Genomic DNA, 24,010 nt, shown 5'->3' on the forward strand with positions numbered 1-24,010 from the left:
TTGACCAAAACCCATTTTTTTTTTACTGCAAACTCCCCGAGCGCCGCCCCGGGGGAGATGGGAAGGAGCAAAAATCCATGGAAAAATCCAGGAGAATCCCTAAAAACGGCCCGAAGGGAGCGGGAATGGCGCGGGGCAGAGCCGGGCTCTGCTCCTGAAGGCACCTCGAGATTCCAGCACAGTGACCTGGCACGGAGGGAACTGGGAATGTGGGAATTCCGGCTGATCCCGGGCCAAACCATCCGCCAGAAGGAAAAAAAACCCCCGAATTCCCGGGAAAAAAAATTCCTTTGGGACTCCCCTCGTGATCCCTGAGATGTCCCCGGGGTGGGCGAGGGTGGGGAGCCCGGGAATGCTGCTGGGATGGGATCCGGGATCCCTGCGGATGCTGGAGGGCTGGGAAGGGGGAAATCCCAAAAACTGTAGCACCCAGAGTAGGGAAAACCAGCAAAAAATGGGAATACTGGGGGGAAAAAAATGGGAATATAGGGGGAAAAACCAGGTGTTGGCAGCTGCTCTTTAGGGATCCCAGATCCCTAAGGGGATCCCAAGCCGGGATCAGATCCCCAAAGTGATCCCGAGCCGGCAGCCGCGGAGATTCGGGGCTGGAAAAACGGGAAACAGTAAAAAAAAAGCTGCGGAAAAATACAAATAAAATAAAAAAACAATTCAAGGCCAGACCCTACAAAACCCGGGGCGGGACGTGCCGGGAGGCCCGGCCGCGGTGGGGAATTCCAAAAGCCGGGAATGGGGGTGGGAGCGGGGAGGGAGCACGGCGGCCGGGATGGAGGAGCGGGAGCGGGGGCGGGATGGGGGCCCCTCAGAGGGTGCGGGGGTTGTACTCCGGCAGCTTCCGCAGCTTCTCCTGCTCCGCCTCCGACTCGTCCCGGGCGATCACCAGGGAGTGGGAATAGCCCATGGCCACCTGGAACGGGAACGGGAATGGGAATGAGAATAGCCCATGGCCACCTGGAATGGGAATGAGAATAGCCCATGGCCACCTGGAATGGGAACGGGAATGAGAATAGCCCATGGCCACCTTCAATGGGAATGAGAATAGCCCATGGACACCTGGAACGGGAATGGGAATGGGTCAGCTGGGAGTGGGAATAGCCCATGGCCACCAGGAATGGGAATGAGAATGGGAATGAGAATAGCCCATGGCCACCAGGAATGGGAGTGGGAACAGGAATGGGAATAGCCCATGGCCACCTGGAATGGGAACGGGAATGGGAATGAGAATAGCCCATGGCCACCTGGAATGGGAATGAGAATAGCCCATGGACACCTGGAACGGGAATGGGAATGGGTCAGCTGGGAGTGGGAATAGCCCATGGCCACCTGGAATGGGAACGGGAATGGGAATGAGAATAGCCCATGGACACCTGGAATGGGAATGGGAATGGGTCAGCTGGAATGGGAATGAGAATAGCCCATGGCCACCTGGAACGGGAAAGGGAATGGGAATGAGAATAGCCCATGGGCACCCGGAATGGGAATGAGAATAGCTCATGGCCACCTGGAATGGGAATGGGAATGAGAATAGCCCATGGGCACCTGGAATGGGAACAGGAATGGGAATGGGAATAGCCCATGGCCACCTGGAACGGGAATGAGAATAGCCCATGGGCACCTGGAATGGGAGAGGGAACAGGAATGGGAACAGGAATGGGAATAGCCCATGGGCACCTGGAACGGGAAAGGGAATGGATCAGCTGGCAATGAGAATAGCTCATGGCCACCTGGAATGGGAACAGGAATGGGAATGGGAATAGCCCATGGCCACCTGGAACGGGAGAGGGAACAGGAATGGGAATAGCCCATGGGCACCTGGAATGGGAACAGGAATGGGAATGAGAATAGCCCATGGCCACCTGGAACGGGAAAGGGAATGGGTCAGCTGGGAGTGGGAATAGCTCATGGACACCTGGAATGGGAATGGGTCAGCTGGGAGTGGGAATAGCTCATGGTTGCCTGGAACCAGAACGGGAACAGGAATGGGAATGGGTCAGGAACAGGAATGGGAATAGCCCATGGCCACCTGGAATGGGAAAGGGAATGGGTCAGCTGGCAGTGGGAATAGCCCATGGGCACCTGGAATGGGAATGGGAATGGGTCAGCTGGGAATGGGAATAGCCCATGGGCACCTTGAATGGGAATGGGTCAGCTGGAAATGGGAATAGCCCATGGCCACCGGGAATGGGAATGGGAACAGGAATGGGAATGGGTCAGGAACAGGAATGGGAATAGCCCATGGGCACCTGGAACGGGAGCAGGAATGGGTCAACTAGGAATGGGAACAGCCCATAGTTGCCTGGAATGGGAACAGGAATGGGAATAGCCCATGGACACCTGGAATGGGAATGGGAATGGGTCAGCTGGGAATGGGAATAGCTCATGGCCACCTGGAATGGGAATGGGAACAGGAATGGGAATAGCCCATGGCCACCTGGAATGGGAATGGGAACAGGAATGGGAATAGCCCATGGCCACCTGGAACGGGAATGGGAACAGGAATGGGAATAGCCCATGGCCACCTGGAATGGGAACAGGAATGGGAATGGGAATAGCCCATGGCCACCTGGAATGGGAATGGGTCAGCTGGGAGTGGGAATAGCCCATGGCCACCTGGAATGGGAACAGGAATGGGAATGGGAATAGCCCATGGCCACCTGGAATGGGAAAGGGAATGGGTCAGCTGGGAGTGGGAATAGCCCATGGCCACCTGGAATGGGAATGGGTCAGCTGGGAATGGGAATAGCTCATGGCTGCCTGGAATGGGAACAGGAATGGGAATGGGAATAGCCCATGGCCACCTGGAATGGGAAAGGGAATGGGAATGGGAATAGCCCATGGCCACCTGGAATGGGAATGGAAACAGGAATGGGAATGGGTCAGGAACAGGAATGGGAATAGCCCATGGGCACCTGGAATGGGAACAGGAATGGGAATGGGAATAGTCCATGGCCACCTGGAACGGGAATGGGAACAGGAATAGGAACGGGAATGGGAATGGGAATAGGCCATGGCTGCCTGGAATGGGAATGGGTCAGGTGGGAGTGCGAACAGCCCATGGCCACCTGGAACGGGAATGGGTCACCTGGAATACCCATGGAACTGGGAATGGGTCAGCTGGGAGTGGGAATGCCCATGGAACTGAGAATGGGTCAGCTGGGAGTGGGAACACCCATGGAACTGGGAATGGGTCAGCTGGGAGTGGGAATGCCAATGGAACTGGGAATGGGTCAGCTGGAATACCCATGGAACTGGGAATGGGGCAGCTGGGAGTGGGAACGCCCATGGAACTGGGAACTGAACTGGGAAGGGTCACCCAGGAGCGGACACTGCCCATGGAAAAGGGAAAGGGGAGCTGAGGGGACCCAGAGCCTTCCCAGGATCCCGCCCGCCTGCTGGGATCCAGGCTGGCCTGGAGCATCCCAAGGGAGTTTTAGGGAAGGGCCCTGCACCCCCTGCAGGGCACCCATGGGTGTCACAGGCTGGGCATGGCCCCAGTGTCCCTGTTTATTTTAGGGATTGGATCCCACTGTCACAGGCTGGGCACGGCCTCAGTGTCCCTGTTTATTTTAGGGATTGGACCCCGATGTGTTGGGCTGGGCACGACCCCGGTGTCCCTGTTTATTTTAGGGATTGGATCCCACTGTCACAGGCTGGGCATGGCCTCAGTGTCCCTGTTTATTTTAGGGATTGCATCCCACTGTCACAGGCTGGGCACGGCCTCAGTGTCCCTGTCTATTTTAGGGATTGGATCCCACTGTCACAGTCTGGGCACGGCCCCAGTGTCCCTGTTTATTTTAGGGAATGGATCCCACTGTCACAGGCTGGGCACGGCCTCAGTGTCCCTGTTTATTTTAGGGAATGGATCCCACTGTCACAGGCTGGGCACGGCCCCAGTGTCCCTGTTTATTTTAGGGATTGGATCCCACTGTCACAGGCTGGGCACGGCCTCAGTGTCCCTGTTTATTTTAGGGATTGGATCCCACTGTCACAGGCTGGGCACAGCCCCAGTGTCCCTGTTTATTTTAGGGATTGGACCCCGATGTGTTGGGCTGGGCACGGCCCCAGTGTCCCTGTTTATTTTAGGGATTGGATCCCACTGTCACAGGCTGGGCAGGCCCCAGTGTCCCTGTTTATTTTAGGGATTGGATCCCACTGTCACAGGCTGGGCAAGCCTCAGTGTCCCTGTTTATTTTAGGGATTGGATCCCACTGTCACAGGCTGGGCAGGTCTCAGTGTCCCTGTTTATTTTAGGGATTGGATCCCACTGTCACAGGCTGGGCAGGTCTCAGTGTCCCTGTTTATTTTAGGGATTGGATCCCACTGTCACAGGCTGGGCACGGCCCCAGTGTCCCTGTTTATTTTAGGGATTGGATCCCACTGTCACAGGCTGGGCACGGCCCCAGTGTCCCTGTTTATTTTAGGGATTGGATCCTGGTGCCATGAGTTGTGTATGGCCTGAGTTTATTTAAAGGCGATTCACACACATCACCCATGGGTGTCACGGCCTCAGTTTCCCTGTTTGCTTTAGGGGAGGGCCCCATGGGTGTGATGAGCTGGGCACGGCCTCAGTTCACTCCCCGTTTATTTTAGGGAGCAGCTCCTGGTGCCCCCCCTGCATCACCCACAGGTGTGATGAGCTGGGCACGGCCTCAGTTTCCCTGTTTGCTTTAGGGGACGGCCCCATGGGTGTCACGAGCTGGGCATGGCCTCAGTTTCCCCGTTTATTTTAGGGAATGGCCCCATGTGCCCTCTCCATGACCCCATGGAAGTGATGAATTGAGTACGGCCTCAGTTTCCCTGCTTAATTTAGGGAATGGCCCCATGTGCCCTCTCCATGACCCCATGGATGTGATGGGCACAGCCTCAGTTTCCCTGTTTAATTTGGGGAACGGCCTCCCTGTTTAATTTAAGGAATGGCCTCAGTTTCCCTGTTTGATTTAGGGAACGGCCTCAGTTTCCCTGTTTGATTTAGGGACCAGCCCTCCTGTGCCCTCTCTCCATCACCCCACGGGTGTCACGAGCTGGGCACGGCCTCACCCCTGGGTTTACCCACGGGGAGGGTCCCCCCTGCCCTCCCTCCCTCCTTCACCCCACAGGTGGGATGAGCTGGGCACAGCCTCAGCCACCCCAAATTATTTTAGGGAATGGCCTCCTGTATCCTCTCTCCATCACCCCACAGGTGGGATGGGCTGTGTAGGGTCTCAGTGTCCCCAATTTATTTTAGGGGGATCCAGGTGCTCCTCCCTCACCCCACAGGTGGGATGAGCTTGGCATGGCCTCAGCCACCCCAAATTATTTTAGGGAATGGCCTCCTGTATCCTATCTCCATCACCCCATGGGTGCCATGAGCATCCTTTATTTATTTTAGGGGGATCCAGGTGCTCCTCCCTCACCCCACAGGTGTGATGAGCTGTGTGGAGTCTCAGCCACCCCAAATTATTTTAGGGAATGGCTCCTTGTATCCTCTCTCCATCACCTCCATCTATTTATTTTAGGGGGATTCAGGTGCTCCCTCCCTCACCCCACAGGTGTGATGAGCTTGGCACAGCCTCAGCCACCCCAAATTATTTTAGGGAATGGCCTCCTGTATCCTCTCTCCATCACCCCATGGGTGTGATGAGCATCCTTTATTTATTTTAGGGGGATCCAGGTGCTCCCTCCCTCACCCCACAGGTGGGATGGGCTGTGTAGGGTCTCAGTGTCCCCAATTTATTTTAGGGGGATCCAGGTGCTCCCTCCCTCACCCCACAGGTGTGATGAGCTTGGCATGGCCTCAGCCACCCCAAATTATTTCAGGGGAATACAGGTGTCCCTCTCCATCACCCCATGGGTGTGATGAGCTCACTCAGCCTCAGCCACCCCAAATGAGTCCCCATATGTCCCCTCCCATCACCCCACAGGTGGGATGAGCCCCACTGTGCATCTCCCACCCTTTGGGGTGCCCTCACCTGCTCGGTGTAGATCCCGTCCAGGGTTTTCACCTCCTGCGCCGCCGTGGACGATTTGGGTTTGTGGTCCCCATATCCCTGTGGGAACACCCCATGGACAGGGAACAGTCAGTGGGGTTTGGGGTTTTGGGGTGTCCCTTTGGGGATTTAGGGTTGTGGTCCCCATATCCCTGTGGGAACATCCCATGGACAGGGAATGCTCAGTGGGGTTTGGGGTTTTGGGGTGTCCCTTTGGGGATTTAGGGTTGTGGTCCCCATATCCCTGTGGGAACATCCCATGGACAGGAATGCTCAGTGGGTTTTGGGGTGTCCCTTTGGGGGATTTGGGTTTTTCATCCCCATATGCTGTGGGAACATCCCATGGACAGGGAATGGTCAGTGGGGTTTGGGGTTTTGGGGTGTCCCTTTGGGGGATTTGGGTTTGTCATCCCCATATCCCTGTGGGAACACCCCATGGACAGGGAATGGTCAGTAAGGTCCCAGGGTTTGGGGGTTTTGGGGTTTTGGGGTGTCCCTTTGGGGGATTTGGGTTTGTGGTCCCCATATCCCTGTGGGAACATCCCATGGACAGGGAACAGTCAGTGGGGTTTGGGGTTTTGGGGTGTCCCTTTGGGGGATTTGGGTTTGTGGTCCCCATATCCCTGTGGGAACACCCACGGACAGGAATGCTCAGTAAGGCCCCAGGGTTTGGGGGATTTGGGGTGTCACTTTGGGGTTTTCGGGGTTTATTTGGGGTTTTTTTTGGGGGGTTTCATTCAGTACCAGCTCCCTAAAGGTGAGTGAGGAGCCCCAGCTGATGGTGGGTTTGGGGTGTCAGTTTGGGGGATTTGGGGTGTCATGTGGGGTGTCAGTTATGGGAATTTTGAGTGTTATTTGGGGTTTATTTGGGGTTTATTTGGGGTTTTTTGGGGTGTCATTCATTACCAGCTCCCCAAAGGTGAGTGAGGGCCCCAGCTGACGGTGGATTTGGGGGTGTCACTTTGGGGGATTTGGGGTTTATTTGGGGTTTATTTGGGGTGTTTTTTGGGGTGTCATTCATTACCAGCTCCCTGAAGGTGGGCAAGGGCCCCCAGCTGATGGTGGGTTTGGCGTGTCAGTTTGGGGTTTTTGGGGTGTCAGTTTGGGGGATTTGGGGTGTTATTTGGGGTGTTATTTGGGGTTTATTTGGGGTTTATTTGGGGTTTATTTGGGGTGTCAGTTTGGGGTTTATTTGGGGTTTATTTGTGGTGTCAGTTTGGGGTTTATTTGGGGTTTTGGGGTTTTATTTGGGGTTTATTTGGGGTTTATTTGGGGTGTCAATTTGGGGTTTATTTGGGGTGTTTTTTGGGGTGTCATTCCTTACCAGCTCCCCGAAGGTGGGCGAGGGCCCCCAGCTGATGGTGGGTTTGGGGTGTCAGTTTGGGGGATTTGGGGTTTATTTTGGGGTTTTGGGGGTTTATTTGGGGTATTTTTTGGGGTGTCATTCCTTACCAGCTCCCCGAAGGTGGGCGAGGGCCCCCAGCTGATGGTGCTCTCGTCGGCCGCCACGATGACGGAGCTCTTCCTGCAAGGGAGGCGATCCCTGATCCCCGGGTGTCCCAGGGCCCCGGATCCCGGGATTTGGGGTGGGCAGTTCCCGTATCCGCACTCACCCGCAGGCCAGGCTGCGGATCTTCCACCCGCACAGGTCCTGCACGGCCTTGGGGTACATGGTGGACTCCCGGGAGGTGTTGGTGGCGCCCCAGAAGAACAACCCACCTGCAAGGGAGCCTGTCAGGGCACGGAGCCCGGAATTCCCGAATCCTGGGAATCCCAACTGTCAGGGCACGGAGCCCGGAATTCCCGGATCCTGGGAATCCCAACTGTCAGGGATCCCAGCAACCCCACCTGTCAGGGCACGGAGCCCGGAATTCCCGAATCCTGGGAATCCCAACTGTCAGGGCACGGAGCCCGGAATTCCCGGATCCTGGGAATCCCAACTGTCAGGGATCCCAGATTCCAGAATTCCCAATCCCAGCAATCCCACCTGTCAGGGTACTGATCCCAGAATTCCCAAATCCCAGGAATCCCGCCTGTCAGGGATCCCAGATTCCAGAATTCCCAAATCCTGGGAAACCCAACTGTCAGGGATCCCAGATTCCAGAATTCCCAATCCAGCAATCCCACCTGTCAGGGCACGGAGCCCGGAATTCCCAAATCCTGGGAATCCCAACTGTCAGGGATCCCAGCAATCCCATGTGTCAGGGATCCCAGATTCCGGAATTCCCAATCCCAGCAATCCCACCTGTCAGGGCACGGAGCCTGGAATTCCCAAATCTGGGAAATCCCACCTGTCAGGGATCCAGATTCCAGAATTCCCAATCCCAGGAATCCCACCTGTCAGAGCACAGAGCCCGGAATTCCCGAATCCTGGGAATCCCAACTGTCAGGATCCCAGCAATCTCATGTGTCAGGGATCCCAGATTCCAGAATTCCAATCCCAGCAATCCACCTGTCAGGGATCCTGGAATTCCCAAATCTGGGAAATCCCAACTGTCAGGGATCCTGCAATTCCCAAATCCCAGGAATCCACCTGTCACAGCACAGAGCCTGGAATTCCCAAATCCCAGGAATCCCGCCTGTCAGGGATCCCAGGAACCCCACCTGTCAGGAATCCTGGAATTCCCAAATCCCAGGAATCCCACCTGTCAGGGCACAGAGCCTGGAATTCCCGAATCCTGGGAATCCCAACTGTCAGGGATCCCAGATTCCGGAATTCCCAATCCCAGCAATCCCACCTGTCAGGGCACAGAGCCTGGAATTCCCAAATCTGGGAAATCCCAACTGTCAGGGATCCTGGAATTCCCAAATCCCAGGAATCCCACCTGTCAGGGCACGGAGCCCGGAATTCCCGAATCCTGGGAATCCCAACTGTCAGGGATCCCAGGAACCCCACCTGTCTGGGTACAGATCCCTGAGAATTCCTAAATCCTGGGAATCCCACCTGTCAGAGTACTGATCCCAGAATTCCCAAATCCCAGGAATCCCGCCTGTCAGGGCACGGAGCCCGGAATTCCCAAATCTGGGAAATCCCAACTGTCAGGGATCCCAGCAATCCCACCTGTCAGGGATCCCAGATTCCAGAATTCCCAAATCCTGGGAATCCCAACTGTCAGGGATCCCAGGAACCCCACCTGTCAGGGATCCCAGATTCCAGAATTCCCAATCCCAGCAATCCCACCTGTCAGGGCACAGAGCCTGGAATTCCCAAATCTGGGAAATCCCACCTGTCAGGGTACTGATCCTGGAATTCCCAAATCCTAGGAACCCCACCTGTCAGGGATCCCAGATTCCAGAATTCCCAATCCCAGCAATCCCACCTGTCAGGGCACGGAGCCCGGAATTCCCAAATCTGGGAAATCCCAACTGTCAGGGATCCCAGGAATCCCACCTGTCAGGGATCCCAGATTCCAGAATTCCCAAATCCTGGGAATCCCACCTGTCAGGGATCCCAGATTCCAGAATTCCCAATCCCAGTAATCCCACCTGCCAGGGCACAGAGCCCGGAATTCCCAAATCTGGGAAATCCCAACTGTCAGGGATCCAGGAACCCCACCTGTCAGGGATCCTAGAATTCCCAAATCCCAGGAATCCCACCTGTCAGGGCACAGATCCTGGAATTCCCAAATCCCAGCAATCCCACCTGTCAGGGCACGGAGCCCGGAATTCCCAAATCCCAGGAATCCCGCCTGTCAGGGCACGGAGCCCGGAATTCCCGAATCCTGGGAATCCCAACTGTCAGGGATCCCAGGAACCCCACCTGTCAGGGATCCCAGATTCCAGAATTCCCAAATCCTGGGAATCCCAACTGCCAGGGATCCCAGCAATCCCACCTGTCAGGGATCCCAGATTCCAGAATTCCAAAATCCTGGGAATCCCAACTGTCAGGGATCCCAGGAATCCTACGTGTCAGGGTACTGATCCCAGAATTCCCAATCCCAGCAATCCCACCTGTCAGGGCACAGAGCCTGGAATTCCCAAATCTGGGAAATCCCAACTGTCAGGGATCCTGGAATTCCCAAATCCCAGGAATCCCACCTGTCAGGGCACGGAGCCCGGAATTCCCAAATCCTGGGAATCCCAACTGTCAGGGATCCCAGCAATCCCATGTGTCAGGGATCCCAGATTCCAGAATTCCCGAATCCTGGGAATCCCAACTGTCAGGGATCCCAGGAACCCACCTGTCAGGGATCCAGATTCCAGAATTCCCAATTCCAGCAATCCCACCTGTCAGGGCACGGAGCCCAGAATTCCCAAATCTGGGAAATCCCACCTGTCAGGGTACTGATCCTGGAATTCCCAAATCCCAGGAATCCCACCTGTCAGGGATCCCAGGAACCCCACCTGTCTGGGTACAGATCCCTGAGAATTCCTAAATCCTGGGAATCCCACCTGTCAGGGTACTGATCTCAGAATTCCCAAATCCCAGGAATCCTGCCTGTCAGGGATCCTGGAATTCCCAAATCCCAGCAATCCCTCCCACCTGTCAGGGATCCCAGATTCCAGAATTCCCAATCTCAGCAATCCCACCTGTCAGGGATCCTGGAATTCCCAAATCCCAGGAATCCCACCTGTCAGGGCACAGATCCTGGAATTCCCAAAACCTGAGAATACCACCAGTCTGGCAACAGCTTCCCCTAAAATTCCCAAATCCCAGCATTCCCGGGAATCCCACCTGACAGGGATCCCAGGAAACCCACCTGTCAGGGCACAGATCCCCAGAATTCCCAAATCCTGGGATTCCCACCTGTCAGGGATCTCTGGGATCCCACCTATCAGGCCATGGCTCCCTGGAGTTCCCAAATCCTGGGAATCCCACCTGTCAGTCCACCTTTCTCCCAGCATTCCCAAATCCTGGAATCCTGGCATTCCCATCTGTCTCAATGCCGGGCCCCTTCAGCACTCCCAAATCCCAAATTCACAGCTGTTTCACTGACAGCCCCCCAGCATTCCCAGATCCCAAATTCCCATCTGTCCCACTGCCATTTCCCCCAGCATTCCCAAATCCCAGATTCTGTATTCCCATCCATCTTCTGCCATCACCTCAGCATTCCCAAATCCAGATCCCATATCCCACCTATCTCACTGCATCCCCCAGCATTCCCAAATCCCAAATCCCACCTGTCTCGCTGCCATCCCCCAGCATTCCCAAATCCCGAATCCCAAATCCCGTATCCCACTCCTCTCACTGCCATTCCCCTCCTGGCATTCCCAAATCCCGAATCCCAAATCCTGAATCCCACCTGTCTCACTGCCATCCTCCCCAGCCAAATCCTGGATCCCAAATCCCACCCATCTCGCTGCCATCCCCCTGGCATTCCCAAATCCCAGATCCCACTCCTCTCACTGCCATTCCCCCCCGGCATTCCCAAATCCCTAATCCCAAATCCCATATCCCACCCATCTCGCTGCCATTCCCCCCGCATTCCAAATCCAATCCCATATCCCACCCATCTCACTGCCATCCTCCCAGAATTCCCAAATCCCGAATCTCAAATCCCGTATCCCACCCATCTCGCTGCCACCCCCCTGGCATTCCCAAATCCCGATCCCGTATCCCACCCGTCTCTCTGCCATCCTCCCTGGCATTCCCAAATCCCGAATCCCAAATCCCGTATCCCACCCATCTTGCTGCCATTCCCCCCCAGCATTTCTGGCATTCCCAAATCCCACCCATCTCGCTGCCATTCCCCCCAGCATTCCCAAATCCCAAATCCTGTATCCCACCCATCTCACTGCCATCCCCCGTGGCATTCCCAAATCCTGAATCTTGAATCCTCACCCATCTCACTGCCATCCCCTCCAGAATTCCCAAATCCCAGATCCCAAATCCCATATCCCACTCCTCTCACTGCCATTCCCCCCCGGCATTCTCAAATCCTGAATCCCAAATCCTGAATCCCGCCTGTCTCACTGCCATCCTCCCCAGCCAAATCCTGGATCCCAAATCCCACCCATCTCGCTGCCATTCCCCCCAGCATTTCTGGCATTCCCAAATCCCACCCATCTCGCTGCCACCCCCCTGGCATTCCCAAATCCCAGATCCCAAATCCCATATCCCACTCCTCTCACTGCCATTCCCCCCAGCATTCCCAAATCCCAATCCCATGTCCCACCCATCTCTCTGCCATCCTCCCTGGCATTCCCAAATCCCGAATCCCAAATCCTGAATCCCACCCATCTCTCTGCCATCCTCCCCAGCCAAATCCCGGATCCCAAATCCCACCCATCTTGCTGCCATTCCCCCCCGGCATTCCCAAATCCCGAATCCCAAATCCCGAATCCCAAATCCCGTATCCCACCTGTCTCACTGCCATCCTCCCCAGCCAAATCCCGAATCCCAAACCCCACCCATCTCGCTGCCACGCCCCCGGCATTCCCGAATCCCGGATCCCGGATCGCGGAGCCGCACCGGTCTCGCTGACGGCGAAGGAGCAGGTGTATCCCGCGTAGATCTGGGCGGCGCCGCGCCCCGGGAAGTCGAAGAGCTTCACCAGCCGGGGAACCATCTCGTCCTTCTGCTCCGCGTGGCCCAGGCGCCCGTAGCCCCCAAAGCCCCACGAGAACACGCGCTTCTGGGAGTCCAGCACCAGCTGGGAACAGGGAAAACAGGGAAAACAGCCTCAAATCCCAAATCCCAGGAGAACACGCGCTTCTGGGAGTCCAGCACCAGCTGGGAATAGGGAAAACAGCCTCAGATCCCAAATCCCAGATCCCAGGAGAACACGCGCTTCTGGGAGTCCAGCACCAGCTGGGAATAGGGAAAACAGCCTCAGATCCCAAATCCCAGATCCCAAATCCCAGGGGAACACGCGCTTCTGGGAGTCCAGCACCAGCTGGGAATAGGGAAAACAGCCTCAGATCCCAAATCCCAGATCCCAAATCCCAGGAGAACACGCGCTTCTGGGAGTCCAGCACCAGCTGGGAACAGGGAAAACAGGGAAAACAGCCTCAGAAATCCCAAATCCCAGATCCCAAATCCCAAACCCAAATCCCAGGAGAACACGCGCTTCTGGGAGTCCAGCACCAGCTGGGAAACAGGGAAAACAGCCTCAAATCCCAAATCCCAGATCCCAAATCCCAGATCCCAGGAGAACACGCGCTTCTGGGAGTCCAGCACCAGCTGGGAAACACGGAAAACAGCCTCAGATCCCAAATCCCAAACCCCAAACACCAAATCCCAGATCCCAGGAGAACACGCGCTTCTGGGATAGGAAAACAGCCTCAGATCCCAAATCCACAGATCCCAGATCCAAATCCAGATCCAAATCCCAGATCCCAAAGAACAGCGCTTCTGGGAGTCCAGCACCAGCTGGAAACAGGGAAAACAGCCTCAGATCCCAAATCCCAAACACCAAATCCCAGATCCCAGGGGAACACGCGCTTCTGGGAATCCAGCACCAGATGGGATGGGGAAAACAGGGAAAACAGCCTCAGATCCCAAATCCCAGATCCCAAATCCCAGATCCCAAAAGAACACGCGCTTCTGGGAATCCAGCACCAGCTGGGAAACAGGGAAAACAGCCTCAGATCCCAAATCCCAAATCCCAGGAGAACACGCGCTTCTGGGAGTCCAGCACCAGCTGGGAACAGGGAAAACAGGGAAAACAGCCTCAGAAATCCCAAATCCCAAACACCAAACACCAAATCCCAGATCCCAGGAGAACACGCGCTTCTGGGAATCCAGCACCAGCTGGGAATAGGGAAAACAGCCTCAGATCCCAAATCCCAAATCCCAGATCCCAGGAGAACACGCGCTTCTGGGAGTAGGGAAAACAGCCTCAGATCCCAAATCCCAGATCCCAAATCCCAGAACGCACTTCTGGGATCCAGCACCAGCTGGGATGGAGGGAGGGAGCAGGGGCTCAGAGATACCAAATCCCAGGAAAAGCCATTCCTGGGAATGCAGCCCCAGCTGGGAAGGGGGGAGCAGGGGCTGAGAGCTGCCCTCTCCCATTCCCGTCCATTCTCCCTCTCCCATTCCCATTCCTGCACCCAATCCCGTTATCCCGATCCCATTATCCTGATCCCACATTCCTGTACCGTGTGGTTGGCCCTGCAGGCTATGACCCTGACCCATTCCCATTATCCTGATCCCATTATCCCAATCCCACATTCCCATGTTCCCGTACCGTGTAGTTGGCCCTGCAGGCCACGTCTCTGACCCATTCCCAATCCCACATTCCCAATCCCACATTCCCACATTCCCGTACTGTGTGGTTGGCCCTGCAGTCCACGTTCCTGACCCATTCCCACATACCCAATCCCATTATCCCAATCCCACAATACCATTCCTACATTCCCGATCCCACATTCCCAATCCCACATTCCCATTCCCACACTCCCGTACCGTGTGGTTGGCCCCGCAGGCCATGTCCCTGATCCATTCCCGTTATCCCAATCCCACATTCCCAATCCCACATTCCCAATCCCACATTCCCAATCCCACATTCCCACCCTCCCGTACCGTGTGGTTGGCCCCGCAGGCCACGTCCCTGACCCATTCCCACATTCCCAATCCCACATTCCCATTCCCACATTCCCAATCCCACATTCCCGATCCCACATTCCCACGTTCCCGTACTGTGTAGTTGGCCCAGTAGGCCACGTCCCTGACCCATTCCCATTATCCTGATCCCATTATCCCGATCCCACATTCCCACGCTCCCGTACCGTGTGGTTGGCCCCGCAGGCCACGTCCCTGACCCATTCCCATATTCCCAATCCCATTATCCCAATCCCACATTCCCAATCCCACATTCCCGTACTGTGTGGTTGGCCCCAAAGGCCACGTCCCTGACCCAATCCCATTATCCCAATCCCACATTCCCAATCCCATTATCCCGATCCCACATTCCCACACTCCCGTACCGTGTGGTTGGCCCTGCAGGCCATGTCTCTGACCCATTCCCACATTCCCAATCCCATATTCCCATTCCCACATTCCCAATCCCACACTCCTGTACCGTGTGGTTGGCCCTGCAGGCCACGTCCCTGACCCATTCCCACATACCCAATCCCACATTCCCGATCCCATTTTCCTGATCCCACATTCCCAATCCCACATTCCCGATCCCACATTCCCAATCCCACACTCCCGTACCGTGTGGTTGGCCCCACAGGCCATATCTCTGACCCATTCCCACATTCCCAATCCCACATTCCCAATCCCATATTCCCATTCCCACATTCCCATTCCCACATTCCCAATCCCACATTCCCACCCTCCCGTACCGTGTGGTTGGCCCCGCAGGCCACGTCCCTGACCCATTCCCACATTCCCAATCCCACATTCCCAATCCCACCCTCCCGTACCGTGTGGTTGGCCCAGCAGGCCACGTCCCTGACCCATTCCCATTATCCTGATCCCATTATCCCAATCCCATTATCCCGATCCCACATTCCCACATTCCCGTACCGTGTAGTTGGCCCTGCAGGCCACATTCCCGACCCAATTCCATTATCCTGATCCCACATTCCCAATCCCACATTCCCATTCCCACATTCCCAATCCCATTATCCCAATCCCATATTCCCTATTCCCGTACTGTATGGTTGGCCCCGCAGGCCACGTCCCTGACCCATTCCCATTATCCCGATCCCACATTCCCATTCCCACATTCCCGATCCCATATTCCCGATCCCATATTCCCACCCTCCCATACCGTGTGGTTGGCCCCGCAGGCCATGTCTCTGATCCATTCCCGTTATCCCACATTCCCAATCCCACATTCCCAATCCCACATTCCCACTCTCCCGTACCGTGTGGTTGGCCCCGCAGGCCACGTCCCTGACCACGACGTTGGGCACGGGCAGCACCTGCCCGTCCTTGGTGCGCTCCACGAAGAGCGCCACGCGCCGCGGCAGCAGCTCGCAGTCGTACTCGATGCGCTGCGCCCGCGCGATGAACTTCCCGTCGGAATTGTGCCCTGCAACGGACACGGGGCACGGCCGGCCTGAGGGGGCATCCCAAACCGCCCCGACCCCATGGGGGCATCCTGAAGTGCCCCGATCCCATGGGGTCATCCTGAACTGCCCCGATCCCATGGGGTGATCCTGAACTGCCCCAATCCCATGGGGTGATCCAGAACTGCCCCGATCCTGTGGGGTCATCCCAAACCTGTCCGACCCCATGGGGGCATCCTGAAGTGCCCCGATCCCACAGGGTGATCCTGAACTGCCCCGACCCCATGGGGTCATCCTGAAGTGCCCCGATCCCACAGGGTGATCCTGAACTGCCCCGATCCCATGGGGTGATCCTGAACTGCCCCAGTCCCATGGGGTGATCCTGAACTGCCCCAGTCCCATGGAGTCATCCCAAACTGCCCTGACCCCACAGGGTCATCCCAAACCTCCTCGGTCCTGCAAAGTCATCCCCAACTGCCCCGATCCCATGGGGTGATCCCATCCTGCCCTGATCCCACAGGGTCATCCCGAACCTGCCCCAATCCCATGGAGTCATCCCAAACTGCCCTGACCCCACAGGGTCATCCCAAACTGCCCCGATCCCATGGAGTCATCCTGAACTGCCCCGATCCCACGGGGTCATCCTGAACTGCCCCAATCCTGTGGGGTCATCCCGAACTGCCCCAGTCCCACAGGGTCATCCCGAACCTCCTCAGTCCTGCAAAGTCATCCAGAACTGCCCCGATCCCATGGCGTGATCTTGAACTGCCCCGATCCCACAGGGTGATCCTGAACTGCCCTGACCCCACAGGGTCATCCCAAACTGCCCCAATCCCATGGGGTCATCCTGAACCTGCCCCAATCCCATGGAGTCATCCCAAACTGCCATGACCCCACATGATCCCATCCTGCCCTGATCCTACAGGGTCATCCCAAACTGCCCCAATCCCATGGGGTGATCCCATCCTGCCCTGACCCCACAGGGTCATCCTGAAGTGCCCCAGTCCCATGGAGTCATCCCAAACTGCCCTGACCCCACAGGGTCATCCCAAACCTCCTCGGTCCTGCAAAGTCATCCCCAACTGCCCCGATCCCATGGCATGATCCAGAACTGCCCCATCCTGTGGGATCATCCTGAACCACTCCAATCCCATGGGGTCATCCTGAACCACCCCGATCCCACAGGGTGATCCTGAACTGCCCCGATCCCGTGGGGTGATCCCATCCTGCCCTGATCCCACAGGATGATCCCGAACTGCCCCATCCCATGGAATCACTCTGAACCACCCCGATCCTGTGGGGTCATCCTGAACCTGCCCCCTTCCCATGGGGGTCATCCCGAACCATCCTGATCCCATGGGGTGATCCCATCCTGCCCTGATCCCACAGGGTCATCCCGAACTGCCCCGATCCCATGGGGTGATCCTGAACCACCCCGATCCCACAGGGTCATCCCAAACTGCCCCGATCCTGTGGGGTCATCCCGAACTGCCCCAGTCCCACAGGGTCATCCTGAACCACCCCGATCCCATGGGATCATCCCAAACTGCCCCCACTCCACAGGTTGATACCAAACCAGCCCCAATCCCACAGGATGATCCCAAACCAGCCCCAATCCCACTGGATGATCCCATGGGATAAGCCCAAATCCCATACCCAGCTGGCCGTACTCGGGCCACCCGAAGGAATACAGGATCCCATGGGATGATCCCAAATCCCATTCCCATGGGATGATCCCATTCCATAGATCCCAAATCCCGTACCCAGCTGGCTGTACTTGGGACACCCAAAGGAATACAGGTTCCCATGGGGTGATCCCATTCCCATGGGATGATCCCAAATCCCATTCCCATGGATTGATCCCAAATCCCGTACCCAGCTGGCCGTACTCGGGGCACCCGAAGGAATACAGGTTCCCATGGGATGATCCCAAATCCCATTCCCATTCCCATGGATTGATCCCATAAATCCCGTACCCAGCTGGCCGTACTCAGGGCACCCGAAGGAATACAGGTTCCCATGGGGTGATCCCAAATCCCATTCCCACTGGGTGATCCCATCCCATAGATCCCAAATCCCATACCCAGCTGGCCGTACTCGGGGCACCCGAAGGAATACAGGATCCCATGGGGTGATCCCATTCCCATGGGATGATCCCAAATCCCATTCCCATGGGATGATCCCATTCCATGGATCCCAAATCCCATACCAAGCTGGCTGTACTTGGGACACTCAAAGAATACAGGTTCCCATGGAGTGATCCCACTCTCATGGGATGATCCCAAATCCCGTTCCCATGGGGTGATCCCAAATCCCATTCCCATGGGGTGATCCCAAATCCCATACCCAGCTGGCCGTACTCGGGGCACCCGAAGGAATACAGGTTCCCATGGGATGATCCCAAATCCCATTCCCATGGGATGATCCCATAAATGCCGTACCCAGCTGGCCGTACTCGGGGCACCCGAAGGAATACAGGTTCCCATGGGGTGATCCCAAATCCCGTTCCCATGGGGTGATCCCATTCCATAGATCCCAAATCCCATTGCCATGGGATGATCCCAAATCCCGTACCCAGCTGGCCGTACTCGGGGCACCCGAAGGAATACAGGTTCCCATGGGGTGATCCCAAATCCCATTCCCATGGGATGATCCCAAATCCCGTACCCAGCTGGCCGTACTCGGGGCACCCGAAGGAGTACAGGTTCCCCTTGCAGTCCATGACCATGCTGAACTCGGCCCCGCAGCCCAGCTTGGAGATCGGCTGCCCATTGTACAGGATCTGGGAAAAAACGGGAATGGGGTCAGGAAATCCGGGAAAATGGGAAAGGGGGATCAGGAAATCCGGGAAAATGGGAATGGGGGATCAGAAAATCTGGGAAAATGGGATCAGAAATGTGGGAGAAGAGCAAAAATGGGGATCAGAAACACAGGAAAAGCTGGAAAAATGGGATCAGAAAAACTTGGAAAATGGGAAAGAGAGATCAGAAAAACCAGGAAAATGGAAAAGGGGGTCAGGAAATCCGGGAAAATGGGATCAGAAATGTGGGAGAAGGGGGAAAATGGGGATCAGAAACACAGGAAAAGCTGGAAAAATGGAGATCTGAAAAGTCAGGAAAAATGGGGTTCAGAAACATGAGAAAATCCAGAAAAATGGGATCAGAAAAACCGGGGAAAATGGGGATCAGAAACACAGGAAAAGTTGGAAAAATGGGATCAGAAAAATCTGGAAAAGGGGGAAAATGGGGATCAGAAGCACAGGAAAAGTTGGAAAAATGGGATCAGAAAAGTCAGGAAAAATGGAGATCAGAAACACAGGAAAATTTGGAAAAATGGGATCAGAAAAACCTGGAAAATGGGGATCAGAAACACAGGAAAAGTTGGAAAAATGGGATCAGAAAAACCTGGAAAAGGGGGAAATGGGGATCAGAAGCACAGGAAAAGTTGGAAAATGGAATCAGAAAAACAGAGGAAAATGACGATCAGAAACACAGGAAAAGTTGGAAAAATGGGATCAGAAAAACTTGGAGAAAAGGGAAAATGGGGATCAGAAACACGGGAAAAGTTGGAAAAATGGGATCAGAAAAACTTGGAAAAAAGGGAAAATGGGATCAGAAACACAGGAAAAGCTGGAAAAATGGGATCAGAAAGGCCAGGAAAAATGGGGTTCAGAAACATGAGAAAATCCAGAAAAATGGGATCAGAAAAACCTGGAGAAAAGGGCAAAATGGGGATCAGAAACACAGGAAAAGTTGGAAAAATGGGATCAGAAAAACCTGGAAAATGGGGAAAATGGGGATCAGAAGCACAGGAAAAGTTGGAAAAATAGGATCAGAAAAACTTGGGAAAAAAAGGGAAAATGGGGATCAGAAACACAGGAAAAGTTGGAAAAAATGGGATCAGAAAAACCGGGGAAAATGGGGATCAGAAACACAGGAAAAGTTGGAAAAAATGGGATCAGAAAAACCTGGAAAAAAGGGAAAATGGGATCAGAAGCACAGGAAAAGTTGGAAAATGGAATCAGAAAAACAGAGGAAAATGACGATCAGAAACACAGGAAAAGTTGGAAAAATGGGATCAGAAAAACTTGGAGAAAAGGGAAAATGGGGATCAGAAACACGGGAAAAGTTGGAAAAATGGGATCAGAAAAACTTGGAGAAAAGGGAAAATGGGGATCAGAAACACAGGAAAAGCCGGAAAAATGGGATCAGAAAAACCTGGCAAAATGGAGATCAGAGATGCAGGAAAAGTTGGAAAAATGGGGATCTGAAAGATCTGGAAAAGGGGAAAATTTGGATCAGAAACACAGGAAAAGCTGGAAAAATGGGATCAGAAAAACCTGGGAAAATGGGGATCAGAAATGTGGGAAAAGCTGCCAAATGGGATCAGAAAAACTTGGAAAAGGAGGAAAATGGGGATCAGAAACACAGGAAAAGTTGGAAAAATGGGATCAGAAAAACCTGGAAAAAAGGGTAAAATGGGGAATTTCCATGGGAAATCCCAGATCTCTGGGAAAAGCAGGAAAAACTGGATGAGAAAACAGAGGAAAAAGGGGAATTTTCCATGGGAAATCCTTGATCTGCGGGAAAAGCAGGAAAAACTGGATGAGAAAACACAGGAAAAAGGGGAATTTTTCCATGGGAAATCCTTGATCTGTGGGAAAAGCAGGAAAAACTGGATGAGAAAACAGGAAAAAGGAAAAAAAAGGAATTTTCTATGGGAAATCCTTGATCTCTGGGAAAAGCAGGAAAAACTGGATGAGAAAACACAGGAGAAAAATGGGAATTTTTCCATGGGAAATCCTTGACCTGCAGGAAAAGCTGGAAAAACAGGAGCAAAAAATTTGGGAAATGGGAAAACCAAAAAATCCCAAAAATCCCTAAAATCCTCCAAAATTCCATTTCCAAATCCTTTTGGCTTTTCCTCTCCCCACCGCAGCTGGGAGGGAATTGTGCACCCCGAGGGGTTTTTAGGGAATTTGTCCCTCAAAGCCCCAAAATCCCTGGAATTTGCCCCAAATGTGGGATTTTGGGGGTACCTGGGTGGGGCTGGGCACGGCGTCCGTCTGGTTCCCCAGCCCCAGCTGGCCCAGCTTGTTCTCCCCGAACGCGAACACGGAGCCGCTCTCTGAGGGAAAAAAATGGGAATTTTGGGGGAAAAAACGGGAATTTGGGGGAAAAACCGGGATTTTGGGGGAAAAAACGGGATTTTGGGGGAAAAAAAATGGGAATTTTGGGGGAAAAAATGGGAATTTTGGGGGAAAAATGGGAATTTTGGGGGAAAAAACCGGGATTTTGGGGGAAAAAATATGGGATTTTGGGGGAAAAAAAAAAGGGATTTTGGGGGAAAAAACCGGGAATTTTGGGGAAAAAAACGGGATTTTGGGGGAAAAAAAATGGAATTTTGGGAAAAAACGGGGATTTTGGGGGAAAAAACGGGAATTTTGGGAAAAAAGGGGATTTTGGGGGAAAAAATGGGATTTTGGGGGAAAAAAAATGGGATTTTGGGGGAAAAAAAATGGGATTTTGGGGGAAAAAAAATGGGATTTTGGGGGAAAAAACGGGATTTTGGGGGAAGAAACGGGAATTTTGGGGGAAAAAACGGGAATTTGGGGGAAAAAAAAGGGGATTTTGGGGTTGTCTACCAGAATATAGGGGTGAAAAGGGGCAGATTTGGGGGAATAAGGGGTGGATTTGGAGTTTTCCCTGGATTTTGGGGGTGAAAGGGGTGGATTTGGGGCAGTTTTCCCGGATTTTGGGGGTGAAAGGGGCAGATTTAGGGGCAGTTCTCCCTGGATTTTGGGGAAAAGGGGTGGATTTGGGGCAGTTTTCTGGGATTTTGGGGTGAAAGGGATGGATTTGGGGCAGTAATTCCCAGGAAAGGAGCGGATTTGGGGCAGCTTTCCTGGGATTTTGGGGGTGAAAGGGGCAGATTTAGGGCAGTTTTCCTGGATTTTTGGGGTGAAAGGGGTGGATTTAAGGGCACTTTCCTGGATTATTTGGGAAAAAGGGATGGATTTGGGACAAAAAGGGTGGATTTTTGGGGGTGAAAGGGATGGATTTGGGGCAGTTTTCCTGGGATTTTGGGGGTGAAAGGGGTGGATTTGGGGCAGTATTCCCAGGAAAGGAGCGGATTTGGGGCAGTTTTCCTGGATTTTTTGGGAAAAGGGTGGATTTGGGACTAAAGGGGTAGATGTGGGATAAAAAAGGGGATTTTGGGGGTGAAAGGGTGGATTTGAAGCAGTTTTCCCCGGATTTTGGGGTTGTTCTCCCAGAATACAGGGGTGAAAGGGCAGATTTGGGGGAATAAGGGGTGATTATGGAAGGAAATGGGTGGAGTTGGGGAGGATAATTGGGCATTATTACTGGGATATTGGTGGAAAGGGGGAAATTGTGGCAGATTACCCAGGATAATATGGGGGTGAAAGGGCAGAATTAGGGCAGTATATGTTATGGAACTTTGGGAAAAGGGGGAATAATGGGACTGAAGGGATGGATGTGGATAAAAAAGGTGATATGGGGTGAAAGGGGTGGATTATGGAGCAGTATTATCCTGGAAATATTGGGGGTGAAAGGGGCAGATTTAAGGGCAATTTTCCTGGATTTTTGGGGAAAAGGGATGGATTATGGGCAGATTTTCCAGAATTGGGGGAAAAGGGTGGAATATGGGGCATTTTCCCGGATTCTTGAGGGTGAAAGGAGTGTAGAAATGGACTAAAGGGGGGAATTTTCAGGGTCAAAGGTGGATTTGGGGCAGATATACCTGGATTTTGGGAAAAAGGGTGGATTATGGGACTAAACCGGGTAAAGAGGGATAAAAAACGGTGGAATTTTAGGAGGATGAAAGGGTGGATTTGGGAGTTTTCCTCGGATTTGGGGTGAAAAAGGGGTGGACAATTGGGCAAGATTCCTTCCCGGAATTTTGGGAAAAGGGTGGATTTGGAGTTTTCCTCCGGATTTTGGGGGTGAAAGGTGCAGATTTTAGGGGCAGATTATTCCTGGGATTTTGGGGTGAAAGGGACGGAGTTGGAGCAGTTTTCCCTGGACTTTTTGGGAACAAAGGGTGGCGTTTGGGACAAAAAGGTGATTTTGGGGGAGAAAGGGGAATTATGGAGTTTTCCCTGATTTTGGGGTGAAAGGGTGGATTTGGGGCGTTTTCCTGGATTTTGGGGTGAAAGGGTGGATTTGGGGCAGTTTTCCCAGAATTTGGGGAGAAAAGGGGCAGATTTAGGGGCAGTTTTCCCAGGATTTTGGGGGTGAAAGGGGCAGATTGGGGGAATACAAGGGTGGATTTGAAGGAAAAGGGGTGGAGTTGGGGGCAAAAGGGGAGGATTTGGGGCAGTTTTCCCGGATTTTGAGGGTGAAGGGGTGGATTTGGGACAAAAGGTGATTTAGGGGTCAAAGGAGCGGATTTGGGCAGTTTTCCTGGGATTTTGGGGTGAAAGGGGCAGATTTAGGGGCAGTTTTCCTGGATTTTTGGGAAAAGGGGTGGATTTGGAGTTTTCCCTGGATTTTGGGGGTGAAAGGGGTGGATTTGGGGCAGTTTTCCTGGATTTTTGGGGAAAAGGGGTGGATTTGGGACAAAAAGGGTGGATTTTTGGGGGTGAAAGGGGTGGATTTGGGGCAGTATTCCCGGGAAAGGAGCGGATTTGGGGCAGCTTTGCCAGGATCAGGGGAGTTTCCCGGGAAAGGGGCTGTTTCCTGGGATTCAGTGAGTTCCCTGAGATCCAGCTCCATTTCCCAGGATCCAGCTCCATGTCCAGGATTCCAGGGACCCATTTCCCCAGGATCAGCCCATTTCCCAGGATCCAGCGCCATTTCCAGGGATCCAGGGACCCGTTTCCCCAGGGCCCATGTCCCAGGATCCAGCCCCATGTCTGGGATCCGGGGCCATTTCCCAGGATCCAGCCCCGTGTCCCCAGGATCCAGCTCCATGTCCCAGGATCCAGCCCCGTGTCCCCAGGATCCCACCCCATTTCCCAGGATCCAGCCCCGTGTCCTGTGATCCAGGGCCCCATGTCCTGGGATCTGGGGCCATTTCCCGGGATCCAGCCCCATTTCCCGGGATCCCACCCCATTTCCCAGCATCCAGTCCCATGTCCTGTGATCCAGCCCCGTTTC

The 24,010-nt window shown here is 54.1% G+C and overlaps 1 protein-coding gene across 2 annotated transcripts in view; it reads right to left on the reverse strand.

Moving 5' to 3' along the window:
• RCC2 (regulator of chromosome condensation 2) overlaps positions 1-24,010 on the reverse strand; it is a 49,688-nt gene continuing 25,678 nt past the window's right edge. For both annotated transcript variants that reach the window (XM_064730785.1, XM_064730784.1), the window contains exons 7-14: positions 20,929-21,017; positions 18,558-18,672; positions 15,747-15,913; positions 12,397-12,577; positions 7,598-7,703; positions 7,437-7,509; positions 5,967-6,044; positions 1-925 (exon numbers count right to left, since the gene is read on the reverse strand). In XM_064730785.1, the coding sequence (XP_064586855.1) occupies positions 821-925; positions 5,967-6,044; positions 7,437-7,509; positions 7,598-7,703; positions 12,397-12,577; positions 15,747-15,913; positions 18,558-18,672; positions 20,929-21,017 (914 nt within the window). In that variant the 3' untranslated portion in view covers positions 1-820. The remainder of the gene's footprint in view (positions 926-5,966; positions 6,045-7,436; positions 7,510-7,597; positions 7,704-12,396; positions 12,578-15,746; positions 15,914-18,557; positions 18,673-20,928; positions 21,018-24,010) is intronic.

The sequence above is a fragment of the Zonotrichia leucophrys genome, chromosome 21, assembly GCF_028769735.1.
Source record: "Zonotrichia leucophrys gambelii isolate GWCS_2022_RI chromosome 21, RI_Zleu_2.0, whole genome shotgun sequence".
NCBI classification, from domain to species: Eukaryota; Metazoa; Chordata; class Aves; order Passeriformes; family Passerellidae; genus Zonotrichia; species Zonotrichia leucophrys.